Below are 14,854 nucleotides of genomic sequence, written 5' to 3' on the forward strand. Positions count from 1 at the left end.
GAAGAGAGACATTATTTTTTTCTGGCCGTCACATGTTGATGCTCCAAAACCACAACTAGCCAAATGTATTGATTTTTTCCCCTTTTTTGTAATTTAACAAACAGTTTTACTTTAAAACGAGACGTCCATTAAGTGTTAAGCCTCTCAACAAGATCAACTTGCATTGTGTAAAATGACTGAGCTACAGTTTCTCTTCAATTAATTCTTCGGGTAAAAGAAGCAAACTTTGACGTTTGAGTAGGGATGGGTATCGTTTAGGGATGGGTATACCGGTGCCAAACCGGTACTTTTGAAACGGTGCCGGTGCTTAAAGAATGGAGAACACAAAATTGGTCCAAAAACCTCTCATGTTCAGCTGTTTTTTGTAAAAAGATAACAATGTTAGCCTTTTCTGCAGCTATGGGGCATATATGGTATCACTCTTGGCTGGAAGCAGCTTAATCAATGGAAAAAACACAAACTTTGTCCAAAAACCTCTCATGTTTAGCTGTTTTCCACTTTTTCTTTGGTCATTTTAGCCTTTTTGTCCAGGGTGAAGGGAGTATCTGCCATCAAACAAGAAGACAGCTGCATGTAGCTATGATGATGTTTGCTAGTTCACCTTACATGCATTAATGTAATAACGTGGTTAGCCTACTCAACGTAAATTACACACGAACAACATGAAGCTACTCACGCAGAGAAGAACGGCTGCTGCTGCATCATCATCCTAATCATTTCTGCTACACTGGCAGGGCTAGGGGCCAGGACTCTCCTCTTCGGGTTTTTGGGGGATGTTGCTAACTCCGGGTCGATAACAGGCACCACACCCGCAGTAGATGTGCTCGGTGTGAGGTCTCGCAGCAAGCTATCAAATACGGCGCATTTCTCGGCTTTTAAAAAAACGCTATGCGTCGCCAGGTGTTTCATCAGATTTGAGGTGTTACCTCCTTTGACAGTATCACAGTATCAGCTTAAAGCACTTGTTGCAGCTGCTGAGTTTGCATCTTTTGCTGTGAAGTACAGCCAGACTTTGACCGCTTCGCCTTGGGCATTTTTAATCTGTAGCTCTGCTCTAAAAGAACGTACGTACCTGGACCCGCCTACTATCCTCGGAAACGTAAAATGATTGGCTAGAATCTAAAGTGCATCCCAGCTCAGGGAAAAAAAGCACCGAAATGTGCGCTGCTTTTCGGTCTGGTTACTACCGTTTATGACAGAACCGGTGCCATCATGGCACCGGATACCAGTACCCATCCCTACGTTTGAGCGTCTCCTGCTCAGACCAGGCTGTGTCTGACGCCTGTGCTGTGCTGCTCCATAAAGAAGCAGCTGTAGTAATAAAGCATGTTTGAGTCCAGAAATGGAAATAAACTGGACATTTCAGCTTAATTTGTTGTGTAGGTTGCCTGTGAAATTTCCCAGCTGCTAATATACGTTTAGAATGAATCATGTTAATTCACAGTGAATCTATGGAAGATTAATGCTCCTGTTTCTGTTGTGTAGGTGGATACAGTCCAGCACAAGTACATTTTAAGATTAATTAAAGGCTCCGGTTTCCTGTGTGTCACATGCAGAGCAGACGTGCTGTTGAGATAAATGTTGTAACAGTTATGACATCAAAGAGGTTTCTGAGGTGTATTAACCGCTGTTTTTATAGTGAGTACACGGTCTGAACGTGGCGCTCTGGTGTACGACATGTAGAAATGACCACATCTCTGCGTCTCGCCATCTGATCTGCTTCTCTTGGCGCTTGATTCATTGTCTCTGGTACATTTTTGTTCTCCACACGTTCCCTCTATCGTCTCATTTCATCTCGCTGATTTTCTCCACACGGTCCAATCACACATTCGTTCTGTCGCTTATCGCGGCTCCTCTGCTCGTCTCCTCTTCCTTCTCGCTCTCTCTTACACTCTCGCTCCAGCTTCATCGTCTGCTTTCTTCACATATTTTATCTCTGCTTTCGTACTTGGCGGCCTGCGTTCCCTTCCTCCTTCCTTCAGTTTATTTTTTTAAAAAAAGGTCCAGTGAGTCACTGGTGACTCCACATGTTGTGACCTTCTTTCTGCTTTCAAAACGGAGCATTTTCATCTCATCCGCCACGCCCACTCCTCCTCTCAGGTCAGCCTCATCCCAAACGACAGTGAGTCAGAATTGATTCGCTAAAAAAAGTATATGTTCAGGGATTTGTTGTGCTGAGGCTAATGCAGGCGCATCATATCTGAGAACGCTGGATTTAGAAACACACAGCACACATTCGTCTGTTTTCTGTTCCTTTGTGGGCTCCAATGAAGCACAGCGTGGAAGCCGTTATAGCCACCCCGACCATGAATACTACACGGACATGATCCCTCATTGACTTCCCAGCCTCGTAATGGGTGTAGTTGGTTTTGCTTGTAGCCACAAAGGCCCTTTGAAATAAAGCAGCCAGTACAGATGTTCCTTCCTTCACTCTGCAGGAACTGAGGTTTGTGCTGCAGTACTCATCAGGCAGTTGGTCTCATTCGGTAAGGCTGGAGTTGTTTGTGATGAGATACAAAATATGCTGATTATTAAGTTAAGGCCACCTGGGTTGGCTGGAAGACTGTTTACTTAGCCTAGCAGGGCGAAGGACACTGCCTCAGCTGAACTCTGGACACGCACATAAATAATGTTGTGCTGTGGACATTTATGTGCTTTTTTTGTGCTCATGCTGTCCTCCCAGGAGCCCAGCATGAGTAGAGGTCTCTTTTTTCCTCTTGTACTTTCCCATTGTAGTGTATATTTCAGTGTTTTTTCTGTAACGCTACTGATCTCCGACCTGTATCCCCATGTGATGTCTGTGTTGTGTGTGTAAGGTTGGGGGAGTCCTATTTCACTGCAGGACAACCTGCACGTGGCGAATAAAGCCTTGATTGATTGATTATTAATTGTAAAATATGACCAAGTATTTGCAATTTATAAAGATGACAATTAGTATAACGCCGGTTTAAGGTTGGCGCATAAAGTTTGTTACATAAACGTCTAACTGTCTGCATTTTGGTCTGTGAAGAGAATCAAATGGACATTTTTCATTAAACTCTACAACATTCATTTTGTACGGCTTGTGTTGACATGGAGACAAAATGAATTTCAGGTTGAGTCGAGGCTGCCTCACAAAAATGCCCTGAAAAAACAGGAAATTTCAGTTGTGAGTCGATGGACACAGCTCGTGTAAACTCACACTTTGGTTTGTGAAGTTTGATTAGAAAACCTGAGATGACTCGTTCGCTAACAACTTGACAATCACCAATCATTCGCTAATGAGTATGACCTACGTGGGGTGATGTAGCTCAGAGGTGGAGCAGGTCATCTGCTAACTGGAAGGTTGGTGGTTTGATCCCTGGCTGCTCCAGTCTGCATGCCAAATATCCTCGGGGAACATACTAACCCCAACTTAAACGTCTGTTAGATCAAAAGCACTTACATAAAAAAAGCACTGGTGTGCTGGTGTGACTCGTTGAATGAGGGAAGTTTTGTAAAGAACTACACGAGAACCAAAGTTTACGAACCCGCAAGATTCTAAAGCCACGGAAATGAGAAATTCTTCAATGGCCAAGTCAGTCACCTGCTGTCAGCTTTTATAGCACGCTTTTCATTTACTGAATACAAAACTGAAGGCACAAAGAGCCACAAACACAGGTGCAGTAAAGGTCTGGCCGAAGAAAACGGTGTTTGGCGATGTCCTTGGATTCTAAAGATTTATCCGGTTCGTCCAAGTTCAGCTTAAAGTTTAAAGTTCGCTCACATTTTGTTTGTGGCGTCTGTTTCCAAAAGCCTTTGGAGCCACGGACATTTGGCTGATCTCACCTTCGTGTTCTTGTGCACCCGTGGACGTTTGCAGCTGTTCTGCTAGCTTAAGTCAGAGGCCGATGGCGTCCGCTCGTTGGGTCTCCTTCAGCATCGAAACGATCGTCACTTAGTTTGATTTTTGTTTCAGAGAAGTGGGCAGAGTGCAGATTGGGCCATTAGTCGAATCACTTGGACGTGCCTGAAAGGATAAAAGTAATCACTTGATTTGAAGTCAGGAAAGTTTTTATCTTTACTCATTTTTAATGAACGTATTCAAGACTTTGTCATTGTTGTTTTTTCTTCTTGCCTCTAATTGGTGGCTGTATCAATGAAACACAGACTGTTCTCACCTTTATTTGATTGACCCAGTGGGAATTTGCATCAGTTTATATTCTGTATGTTACTTGTGTGCACTTTGCACAGGCTGTAACCTGATATTACGGCTATTTGGACCTGACAGCGTCTCCAGCTTTTCAAAAGGTACAAAGTTTCTTTTACAGGAGGAAAGAAACAAAAGTGGTTCAGACGAAACATTTGTGCATTTTGAATTTCAAACTGCAACTTACCAGATTTAGAAGTTGCAAGTTGAATACATCCATTCACCATTTACTCACAGCTCCATGCAATCATGTCATTCCACTCATCGTCCATCTGAGATGCTTCCTTTAATGAAACATTCTTGCAGGATAGTTGATTCATAGACTGATCCCTGGTAAAGTTGGGAACGACGGAGGAAAACAAACCCAGCTGTTATTCACACATTAGCCGAGGCGTCCCTCAAAAAGCGTATCGATCCAGAACTGAAGCGAACGTCCAGGTGCTCATTTTTCTTTGTTTGCCGTAATGAAAGCTTTTCCACACACTGTTGACAGAAACTCTTTGCTGACATCAGAATCTCGTTTGAAAGCGAACATTGAAGCTTAATTGGGTGTTTGGGAGACACCCAGACATTATATTTTGACTGGTCGTAGTTGAGCTTGTCAGCTCTTTGAGTCCCTCTGCAAAGTAAATACGGCTAAATTGGAGCGTGTTTTCGCTTCTCGAGAAATATTCAGGCCGGTAAAAGTGTCATTTACCTCCTACGAGGCCACCGGACAAAGCGCCTGAACATCTCGCTCTCGTCTGCATCGTATTAATGACCGAACCCATCTCGTCCTTAGCGTCCTGTCATTATGAAACATTTGGTGGTTATTTTTAGCGCCTTTTCTCCTCTGGCACAGATGACTCAGTGCACACTCAGTATTTTAACACTTTGTACGTGCCTTCATGTGTTTAGGAAGAAGTGGAGGCGGAGAACAGGCAGAACACGAGAACCAAACTGACGCCAAAGCTGACCCCACACCGGGAAGAGGTGAGAACCACAGAGAGACACACACACTGAACATCACTAATTCATCATTTCACTTGAACAAAGCCTTGAACAGTGCAGCGTTTCTGCTGCTCGCCGAAGTTCACGTGATGATATTTCATGTAGTAAATGTAGGGGATTGAATTGACCTGTTTATCGTCTGATCCACCTCATGTTTAGTTTTAATGGAGACTCTCAGAGATGCTGACAAAAAGAAGCTTTTGAGTTTTGATTACGTGTTTAAATTCACTATGGTGAATTTAAACATGTCCATCCACATGACAGGACGCAGCTCAGCTCCACATGCAAACAGCTCGTCATCGCTGTGCTTCATCGTTAATGTGATTCTCTTACATGAGACAATATTTCCATCCAGGGCTGCTCGATTATGGCAAAAATGATAATCACGATTATTTTCACTGAGATCTCGATTATTTGACGATATTTATTTAACAATAACAATGTGTTGAATAATGACTTTAAAAAATAATATAAAATAGTGCAAATACTGATAACAGTGCAAATGTTTGCAATATAAAAATAAATGAAAAATGTTTATCTAAATCTATGTTTAGTGAAGTTTGCAGTGTTGCTCTGTGGTGCAGCTACGACACTGTAGCAAAGTTTACACACTGTGTCTACTTGATCCACGTCTGACTCATGAACCCATAATGTTTCCACACCACTCAAGTTTTTTTACCTCTTTTCAACCAACAGCAGTCACTCTCCTCTCCAAATAACTTCTGCTTAGCTTTCCGAGCTTCCCTCGGGTCCTCTTAATCAGCGGTCCCCAACCCCCGGGCCTCGGACCGGTACCGGTCTGTGACTCGTTTGGTACCGGGCCGCGAGAGTTGAGGCTCAGGTGTGAAATGTATAGTTTTCAGGGTTTTTATCAGTTTTCAGCGTTATTTTGTTATCGTTTTTATCGTTTACTCGGTTTTCCTGGGTCTTTTCACGTGTGTTATGAATAAATCTTCTTTTTTTCGGTACCGGTACTAGTTTTATTTTGTTGTATTTATCCACGACACCTTAAAGGCCGGTCCGTGAAAATATTGTCGGGCATAAACCGGTCCGTGGCGCAAAATAGGTTGGAGACCGCTGCTCTTAATTGTTGTGACGTGTGTTTGAAATGCAGAGAGGTGCGCTCGATTTGCCGCACGGAGCAGCGCGAAAGCAAAGCACGAGGGAGGGGCTAATAATCGGCTCAGTCGTTTTTAATGATCGTCGAAAGCCCAGATCGTAATCGAGATTAAAATTCGATTAATTGAGCAGCCCTACCTCCATCCAGGATCAATTTACTAATGGTCTCTGACTGACGGCCAGTTAGCGGCGCCCCTTCCCTCCCCACCTGTAGAGCCTGTAACACGTGAAGAGCTGCTCCATGTGCTGCTGCAGTCCTAGACGGTGGAGTTAGTCAGACAGCTGATTGTGCTGCTCAGTTGTTTTTCTGAGTACATGACGGTATTTGAAGAGGAGCGACTGTTAAACAGGATTGTTAAATAATGAAATTAAAAAGCAGATCCACATGTACCCACACACCGTGACATCAGTCGTACTCTGTGGAAAACACCTCAACTGTCAGACAGTTTTCCAGTTTAAGCGTCATTATCTGCGCTCACCCAGAGCTCCGACGCGGCCCTAACGAGAAGCTGTTTCGTACGTGCTAACTGTGCTTCGCTGTTCTTTGATCAGAGCTCTTCCCCAGCGGGTCGTCACGACTCCCAGATCAGCGTCCGCAGCAGAAAGGAAGGAACGCTGCAGAAGATCGGAGACTTCCTGCAGAGCTCCCCCACGCTGCTCGGCACCAAAGGTCAGCACGCGACTCGTTATTGCCGGTGACGTTAAACTCGAACTATCTTTGTTGAAGACGATCGCGGGACTGAAAAATGTTCTTTATTTCGAGCGGCAGAAAGCGATGCTGCGATTGACGAAAAGTGGGTTTAATGAGTTTTCTGTGCTGCACAAAAGTCACATTTACAGTAAATGCAGAAATCTGAAATGTTCAGGGTGTTTTTGCAAAGAGGAAAGTTAAGATCACAGCAAAGTGAGTAAGAGGGCTGGTATTCACACGATCCCACTTCCTCCCTTTACAGTCTCAGACAGATTTTGCTGGTTTGTCTCCTTCTCTGTGCTCTGTGGTGCACTGCAGTCACTCCAGCAGTCAGACAGGCCCCAGGCACGCCGACTCACTCCCGACGCAGCCTCCCGGCTGTTTTTAATTGCCTGCGTGTAAGAACCCAGATGTGGCGGCTCTTGTCTGTGGAACAACTGAAAAGGTCAGAGTGTGGAATCGAGGAGGCATTTTTTTTTTTTTTTTTTTTTTTTTTTTCATTTAGAATAAACTTTATTGGCAAAACATGCGAACATAATAACAGAATCATAATCATAGTTGTATATTCTCTATATTATCACACACTATATGTCAGCCATGCAACATAAGAACAAAGTTTAACAGAATCAAATATATTATATCAACATCTTCATTTCCCAAACCAATAATTAACCTCACAGAGCTTCAGAATCTTTACAGCAAACAACATCCTCTGTTATCAGATCCTTAAAATTAATCAATCAAAATGCAAACATTATACAATAACATCTCTATAAATCATCTGTAGATTATTTTTGTTATAATTATTTTTTAAATAAAGTCTTATTACAGATTCAATTTAAGGAGGAGGCATTTTTAAAGGAGCCCAGTTCACTTACAGAACAGCCCGACCCGAAGTTTCTGGCGGTCGCCAAATGTGCGATGCTGCATTTTAATTTGTAATTCATCAGGATGCAAAAACACGTGCAGTGGCCAAGCCTGCATCAGACATCAGGAGCTGTCCTTCACTGATGCAATGTTGCAGAAATATAAAAGTGATGGTCTGAATGTCAAATATGATGGAGGAAAAGGAACATTTTTAATTTCAGAGCTTGCTGGATCTCACCACACACACACACACACACACCAGAGCTTTCCCACAGATACAGTAGATCCCCTCTGCTGTATTTTATTCATTCATCTGCAGTTATTTTTACTGCGAGTCCAGGAGGCAATCTTATCGGTCCAGATGGGTTTTAGGAATCTTCAAATTTATCTGTGAGTGTTGGGGAGGGGAACGCAGGGCACACAAGGACAAACCTCAGAGCTCCTGCTGGAGTTATTTGGAAAAGCATTGTGCAGGTTTGACAGAGTAAAAGGGCAAGGGCAGTGAGTTTGGGACACTAACGATGGCTTAAAGGAGAGAGTTAAGACAGCCAACATACTGGAATCAACCAGAGTCGTCTCTGTTTTGTCCTCAGGGACCCACCGTTTCACTCGGTCAATTAATTGTGGCCTCAGGGCTCCAAGGCAAGGTTGCTGTCATCTGCAGCCGTCTGACCCACCCTTCATCTCTCTTCTCACCTTCACTCGTCTTTTATCTTCTTTATTTTGATTCCTCCACTACTTCGCTCTAGTTTTCAGTCTCCTGTTTCACCCCGCTCATCCTCGAATCGTGAATCCCTCTTCCTGCAGGAAGAGCTTCCTGTTTAACCTGGAGAGCAAACAAGTTTCCATAATGGACCTGACGGTATTTAGCTTGTTTGTTTCAGCTGGATAAACACGCCGTCAGCTTTGGATTAATTTGCCTCCCGAGTCGTCTTCACTGATAATTCCTGTTTAAAGTTTTTAGGCTTTAAATCTGCGATTAAAATGATTTCTACACGAAACATTGTGATTAACAGGATGTAGTTAAGGATGCTTCTGCTTTCCTCTAAAACTGTGTCTGCAGCCAAGAAGATGATGAGCCTGGTGAGCGGACGGGCCGGCGCAGATTCAGCAGCCTCCTCTTCCTCCCTCAGTCTGAGAGCAAAGAAGAACAAAAGGAAACTCTACAGGCCCGAAATCTCCTCCCCCATCGACATGCCCGCGCACCCGGTGAGTCTCACGGCGTTTAGTGCAAACATGTCCGTATCAGCACAGACTTCCTTTTTATTCACACAAAGCTCTGAGGAGCGTTTATTTTCCTTAACAAGCTGCTGATCCCGGCCTTTTTCCTGGCTCGGAATGAGCTTTATATTCGTTTGAATATTCCGAATACTTTTGGCTCCAAAAGTTATTTTGCACTCTTTGAAATACGATGGAAATGCAGACCCTCAGCTTTAATTCAGAGGGTGCTACGTTAACTGTTTAGTTATTGTTCATTTTTATACACAGCCCGTCATGTTCACAGGTCACAGGTAGAGCAGGGCGATATGACCAAAAATATTTATCATGATATAACTGACGATATAACTGACACTAGAGAAAATACTTTACAACTCCACAACTTTATTAGTGCAAAAAAAAAAACCCATTAATGTATTTTCACTTAAACAAGCAGCTGTTTATGTGCATTAAAGTTATATAAAAATGTAACAGTTTTTGACAGTTTAACCAAAAGGCATTTCCAGTGGAAATTGGCCGATATATCCTCAGCATAACCATGTTTAATATCCACAAAACTTAAAAAGAGGTTATACACACACAATACGGTAATATTATGTTGAAGCACAGTATGTATCACTCCGCGAGGCTCCGCCTACGATAGCCGTAATGCTCCCACAATCCATCAAGCGGTGCGGCTTCGTAGCTTAGCAAAGTCGTACTGAAACATCTGACAGATTTTCGAGCGCCGTGTACATAAAATCGTTTCGAGGTCAGTAAACACAACCAGAGTTCATACATAAGGCACACGGGATTATAAGGGGCTCTGTCGACTTTCAGAGAAATCAAAGGATTGATTTTAAGTGTCGTATTTTCCAAACAACACGGTAATAACGACGGCTCGCTAGCATGCGCTAAAATAGTGCTTTGTTGTGTATCTGACGGACGAAAGCTAAACCAGTTCCACACCACTGCAGCATTTTTACAAACCAGTTCTGGTTCATCCGTTTCATTCAACGATCCGCTTTCACCCTCCTCATTCTGCATCACCGTCATGTGCGTATGTAAACATAGGCACTGCGCATGCGCGTTTTACCCATATTCTATCGCCATATTTCATTTTCCTATCGTTGCCCAACATTACACCGGTATTACCGTGAACGGTATGGTATAGCCCAGCCCAAGTCACAGGTAACCAACTGGACAATGGAGTCCAGTCGGTTACGGTCATGTGACGCCTGTGTCATACTGGCATTTTCCAGCTGTTCACTGGAACTCTCAATACGAGGTCTATGAGACGGACGACATCATCCTGAAAAATTAAACCAGCTCAGCAACAACTAAATGCCTGAAAGACCACAGGAGACATTTATAGAGTGATCACAGAATTATGTCTTTAGTATAAAACCATTGGTTCCACTCAGGAGGGGGAGGGGCAGATTAGACTTCACCCTTTCATCTGAGGGCTCTAATGTTTGGTCTCGTTTCAGATCATCAGCAGAGAGCCGGAGGAGAAAGAGAGCGACCATCAGATCATCAAGAGGCGCCTTCGATCCAGGAAGGCCAAATAATTTAGTCCATTTGGAGACGCGGCCCGCACCCGTGACCATTTGCAGGCTAAGCTAACAGCCTGCTGCTACTTAACCCAGACATGGTGTTGATTTCAGTATTTCCCGACCGATTCAAGTATTTCAGCGTTTCCCACGTTTCGTTGTGGGTGAGGGGTACGCGCAGTGCTGGAGGAGCAGCACTTAAGTTTGAGTTTTTCTCAGTAAATACTTCACTTGTTAGATTTATTTTATTTTTAAGAATCAGAGATGGGGAGAAAAATACAGGCTAGCCAGTTAGCAGTTAGCAGGGAGGCTGAGCTGCAGGTGAGGGGGCAGCGTCTGAAAACAAACTCAAATAAAAGTCATCAAATGTAAATAAATCTGTGTGACGCACTCAACACTGACATTCCAGTTTATTCTCTCAGCTGTTGTCTAAATGTTGACATTTACTATCAAACGATTCTTTTCTAATGACTGTAAGCACTCTGACTTTTTTAAAAACCTTTACGTGCAATCTTTTGATACTGGTGTGCTGGAGGTCCATTGATTTTTACTTTCTTTTACTTCTTTTTGTAGCACAGTTAAAGTTGACATAGTTGAGACATATTTAAATGTTACAAGTGGTTTTGTATTGACTTCACGTGCACGTTTGAAAGCTTCTGCACTTTATCTGAGACGAGGAGCAAATTGTGTGAGAAAAAGTCCGTCCGGTGCTGCTGTGGTAGCCGAACACCTTCCTGCAGTAAAGTCACGACTGAGTGTTTTCCCCAGGATACGTTTACGGGACTTGTGCCTGCCTTTAGTTCTCTTTAGATCACTACACTGAACACTCGACTTTTCTTCTTTTCTACACTACATTAAAAGTTTGTTTCAATCATAATATTCTGAGTTTTCTTTTTTATAACATCTCCTGTTTTGATATTATGGTGGAAATATTGTTTAACTTGAAGTGTAAAGCATCTAAAATCTAAATAAACAGACGGAATAATGATACTGTTGGGGTTATGGGAAGACTGGTCAGTTAGTTTGTGATCTTTGCATGTTTGTGGTCGGATTAGGTTTAATGTTAAAATTTTCCAAGCAGCAGCTTCTCGATCATCCAGGTAAGCTTTCCTTACCTGGATGATCGAACATGCATCAAGAAGCCATTTTCAGTCCAACTGCCGGTGATCATAGAGGATAAAGTTTGAGCAGATGTGACGGAGGAACCAAAGCCTGAATCAAATGGATGGACAGTGAAGGTTTGACTATTAGAGCAGCGGTCCCCAACCCCCGGGCCTCGGACCGGTACTGGTCCGTGAGTCGTTTGGTACCGGGCCGCGAGAGTTGAGGCTCAGGTGTGAAATGTATAGTTTTCAGGGTTTTTATCGGTTTTCAGCGTTATTTTGTTATCGTTTTTATCGTTTACTCGGTTTTCCTGGGTCTTTTCACGTGTGTTATGAATAAATCATCTTTTTTCGGTACCTGTACTAGTTTTATTTTGTTGTATTTATCCGCGACACCTTAAAGGCCGGTCCGTGAAAATATTGTCGGGCATAAACCGGTCTGTGGCGCAAAAAAGGTTGGAGACCGCTGTATTAGAGGCATTCGTGTTTTTAAAATCGCACCACCTCTACACCAACAAGAAGCTCCTACAGTCCAAATACACTTTTTCTTTGCTTCTCTCTCTGTGGTTTCACGGTTGATGACTTCGTTTTGGTGTGCAGTGGTTTTTTCCTCTAAACAGCATTTTCTCTTCTAGACACTTCAGCTCAGAGACTGCTGTCCTGCCAAAATGCTTCAGCTCCGTTTTCAATGTCTTCATTAAAGACGTCTTTGTGAATTTATGGTCTTATTTGGTATTTTCATCTTTATTTTTTGGTACCGATTGGAGCCGGAAAAGGCGGCAGGCAGAGAATCCCAACTACATCTCGACAGCACCTCTCAGCCTGTAGGTTAACCCACATTTTTGGAGGAGAAAAAGCAAAGTCCGGGCGCACTTCTGGTCTCATCTCCTTAACTGAGACACCTGATTCAACAGCAGTCTGTTTTCAGTCCGTTCTACATTTATTAGATTTCATATGTTCCATTTTGTCTGTAATCTTTTGTAAACTTGTTCTAAGTGACCTTTTAAAGCGGCGCCGTAGTCCAAACCCCACAGTCGTGCCTCCACAGGACTCCATCACTCTGCAACATGTCGACAGTAATCACTCAGTGTACAAAAAGTGAAGCAATAGATCAATCACCTACATAATTACAGACATTACAGAACCGCACCGAGGCACTCGAGCATTAATGTCACTTGGGGTGTAGAGGTGGGAGAACGAGCTCCACAGTTGTTGGTGGGCGACTAAGCTAAGAAGAAAATACTGCAAATAATAATTTCTCTTCTGTTCACTTTGACGCTCATTTGAAGACTTGGGATCAAATATGAACGTCAGTTTCAGTGGCGATCGTCTCCACGTTTACAACTTACACTGAATATAACAAATACTGCTTCTTGTTTGCTGCTAGAAACATTTTTAAGTATTTAAAAATTGATTTTTATTTAGTTCAGCTTTTCCACACGATGCAATTTGTCACTCAGATTGTTTCAGCTGTAGAAATGTGAACCATCAGAATATATTCAGCACTGATGCAGCATGTTAGACTACAGAGACAAAAGAACATTACTTATTATTATTGTGCAATTTAAGTTTTGGGAAAATAAGTTTCTGAGATTTTTGTGACTTTTGAGAAATAAAGTCTTGGCAATCGGGAAAAATGAAGCGAGGATGAGTAAGTGTGGAGCGCTCTCTCTCTGAAGACTAAAGGAGAAATGTGGAGTAAACACAGCCTGACGCACTGAAAAGTAGCCAGAGGTTAAAATATCTTAATGCATGACAGGAGGGGAACTTTAGCACTTAAGCATCTGGGGTGAGGGAGAATAGATGGTGTTCACATGTTTTTGTTTTTTGTGCACCACCTGAAAACTGAAGGCTCTGCCTCCCATTCTACTTTTAAATACTCTAGGAACAACAAGTAGTTCTGCAGAGCGAGAGCGAAGTGCTCTAATAGGGTGATATGGTACTACAAGGTCATTAAGATAAGATGGGGCCTGATTATTTAAGACCTTGTATGTGAGGAGCAGGATTTTGAATTCTGGATTTAACAGGAAGCCAAAACAGGAGAAATATGCTCTCTCTTTCTAGTCCCTGTCAGGACTCTTGCTGCAGCATTTTGGATTAGCTGAAGGCTTTTCAGGGAGTTTTTAGGACTTCCTGATAATAATGAATTACAGTCGTCCAGCCTGGAAGTAATAAATGCATGAACTAGTTTTTCAGCGTCACTCTGAGACAGGATATTTCTAACTTTAGAGATGTTGAACAAATAGAAGAACGTAGTCTTACATATTTGTTTAATATGTGCGTTGAAGGACATATCCTGGTCAAAAATGACTCCATATTTCTAAGCTTTTCAGGGCCGAGTACAATAACCTCAGTTTGATCTGAATTAAGAAGCAGAAAGTTGGCGGCCATCCAAGTCTTTATGTCTTTAAGACATTCCTGCAGTTTAACTAATTGGTGTGTGTTGTCTGGCTCCATAGATAGATAGAGCTGGGTGTCATCTGCATAGCAGTGTAAATGTATGCTATGTCTTCTAATGATGCTGCCTAGGGGAAGCATGTATAATGTAAACAGAATTGGTCCTAGCACTGAACCCTGTGGAACTCCATAATTAACCTCAGTGTGTGAAGAGGACTCTCCATTTACATGCACAAATTGGAGTCTATTAGATAGATATGATATAAACCACTGCAGTGCAGTACCTGTAATACCTACAGCATGTTCTAATCGCTCTAATAGGATATTATGGTCGACAGTATCGAATGCTGCACTAAGGTCAAGAAGGACAAGCACAGAGATGAGTCCACTGTCAGAGGCCATAAGAAGATCATTTGCAACCTTCACTAAAGCTGTTTCTGTGCTGTGATGAACTCTGAAACCTGACTGAAACTCTTCAAATAAACCATTCCTCTGCAGATGATCTGTTAGCTGTTTGACAACTACTCTTTCAAGGATTTTTGATATAAAGGAAGGTTGGAGATTGGCCTATAATTAGCTAAGACTGCTGGGTCTAGAGATGCTTTTTGAGTAAAGGTTTAACTGCAGCCACCTTGAAGGCCTGTGGTACATAGCTGATTATTAGAGATAGGTTGATCATATTTGAGATCGAAGAATTAATTAATGGCAGGACTTCTTTGAGCAGTTTTGTAGGAATGAGGTCTAAAAGACACGTTGATGGTTTGGAGGA

At 42.7% G+C, this 14,854-nt stretch overlaps 1 protein-coding gene across 1 annotated transcript in view; it reads left to right on the top strand.

Annotated features, from left to right (window-relative positions):
* Positions 1-13,814, top strand: part of LOC146505834 (uncharacterized) — a 72,273-nt gene extending 58,459 nt beyond the window's left edge. The window contains exons 32-36 of the mRNA XM_085182401.1: positions 5,066-5,140; positions 6,830-6,947; positions 8,899-9,044; positions 10,523-10,742; positions 10,781-13,814. Of these exons, the coding sequence (XP_085038527.1) occupies positions 5,066-5,140; positions 6,830-6,947; positions 8,899-9,044; positions 10,523-10,603 (420 nt within the window). The 3' untranslated portion in view covers positions 10,604-10,742; positions 10,781-13,814. The remainder of the gene's footprint in view (positions 1-5,065; positions 5,141-6,829; positions 6,948-8,898; positions 9,045-10,522; positions 10,743-10,780) is intronic.
* The last annotated feature ends 1,040 nt before the right edge of the window (positions 13,815-14,854 follow it).

Source organism: Neolamprologus multifasciatus, chromosome 13, assembly GCF_963576455.1.
Source record: "Neolamprologus multifasciatus chromosome 13, fNeoMul1.2, whole genome shotgun sequence".
Lineage (NCBI taxonomy): Eukaryota > Metazoa > Chordata > Actinopteri > Cichliformes > Cichlidae > Neolamprologus > Neolamprologus multifasciatus.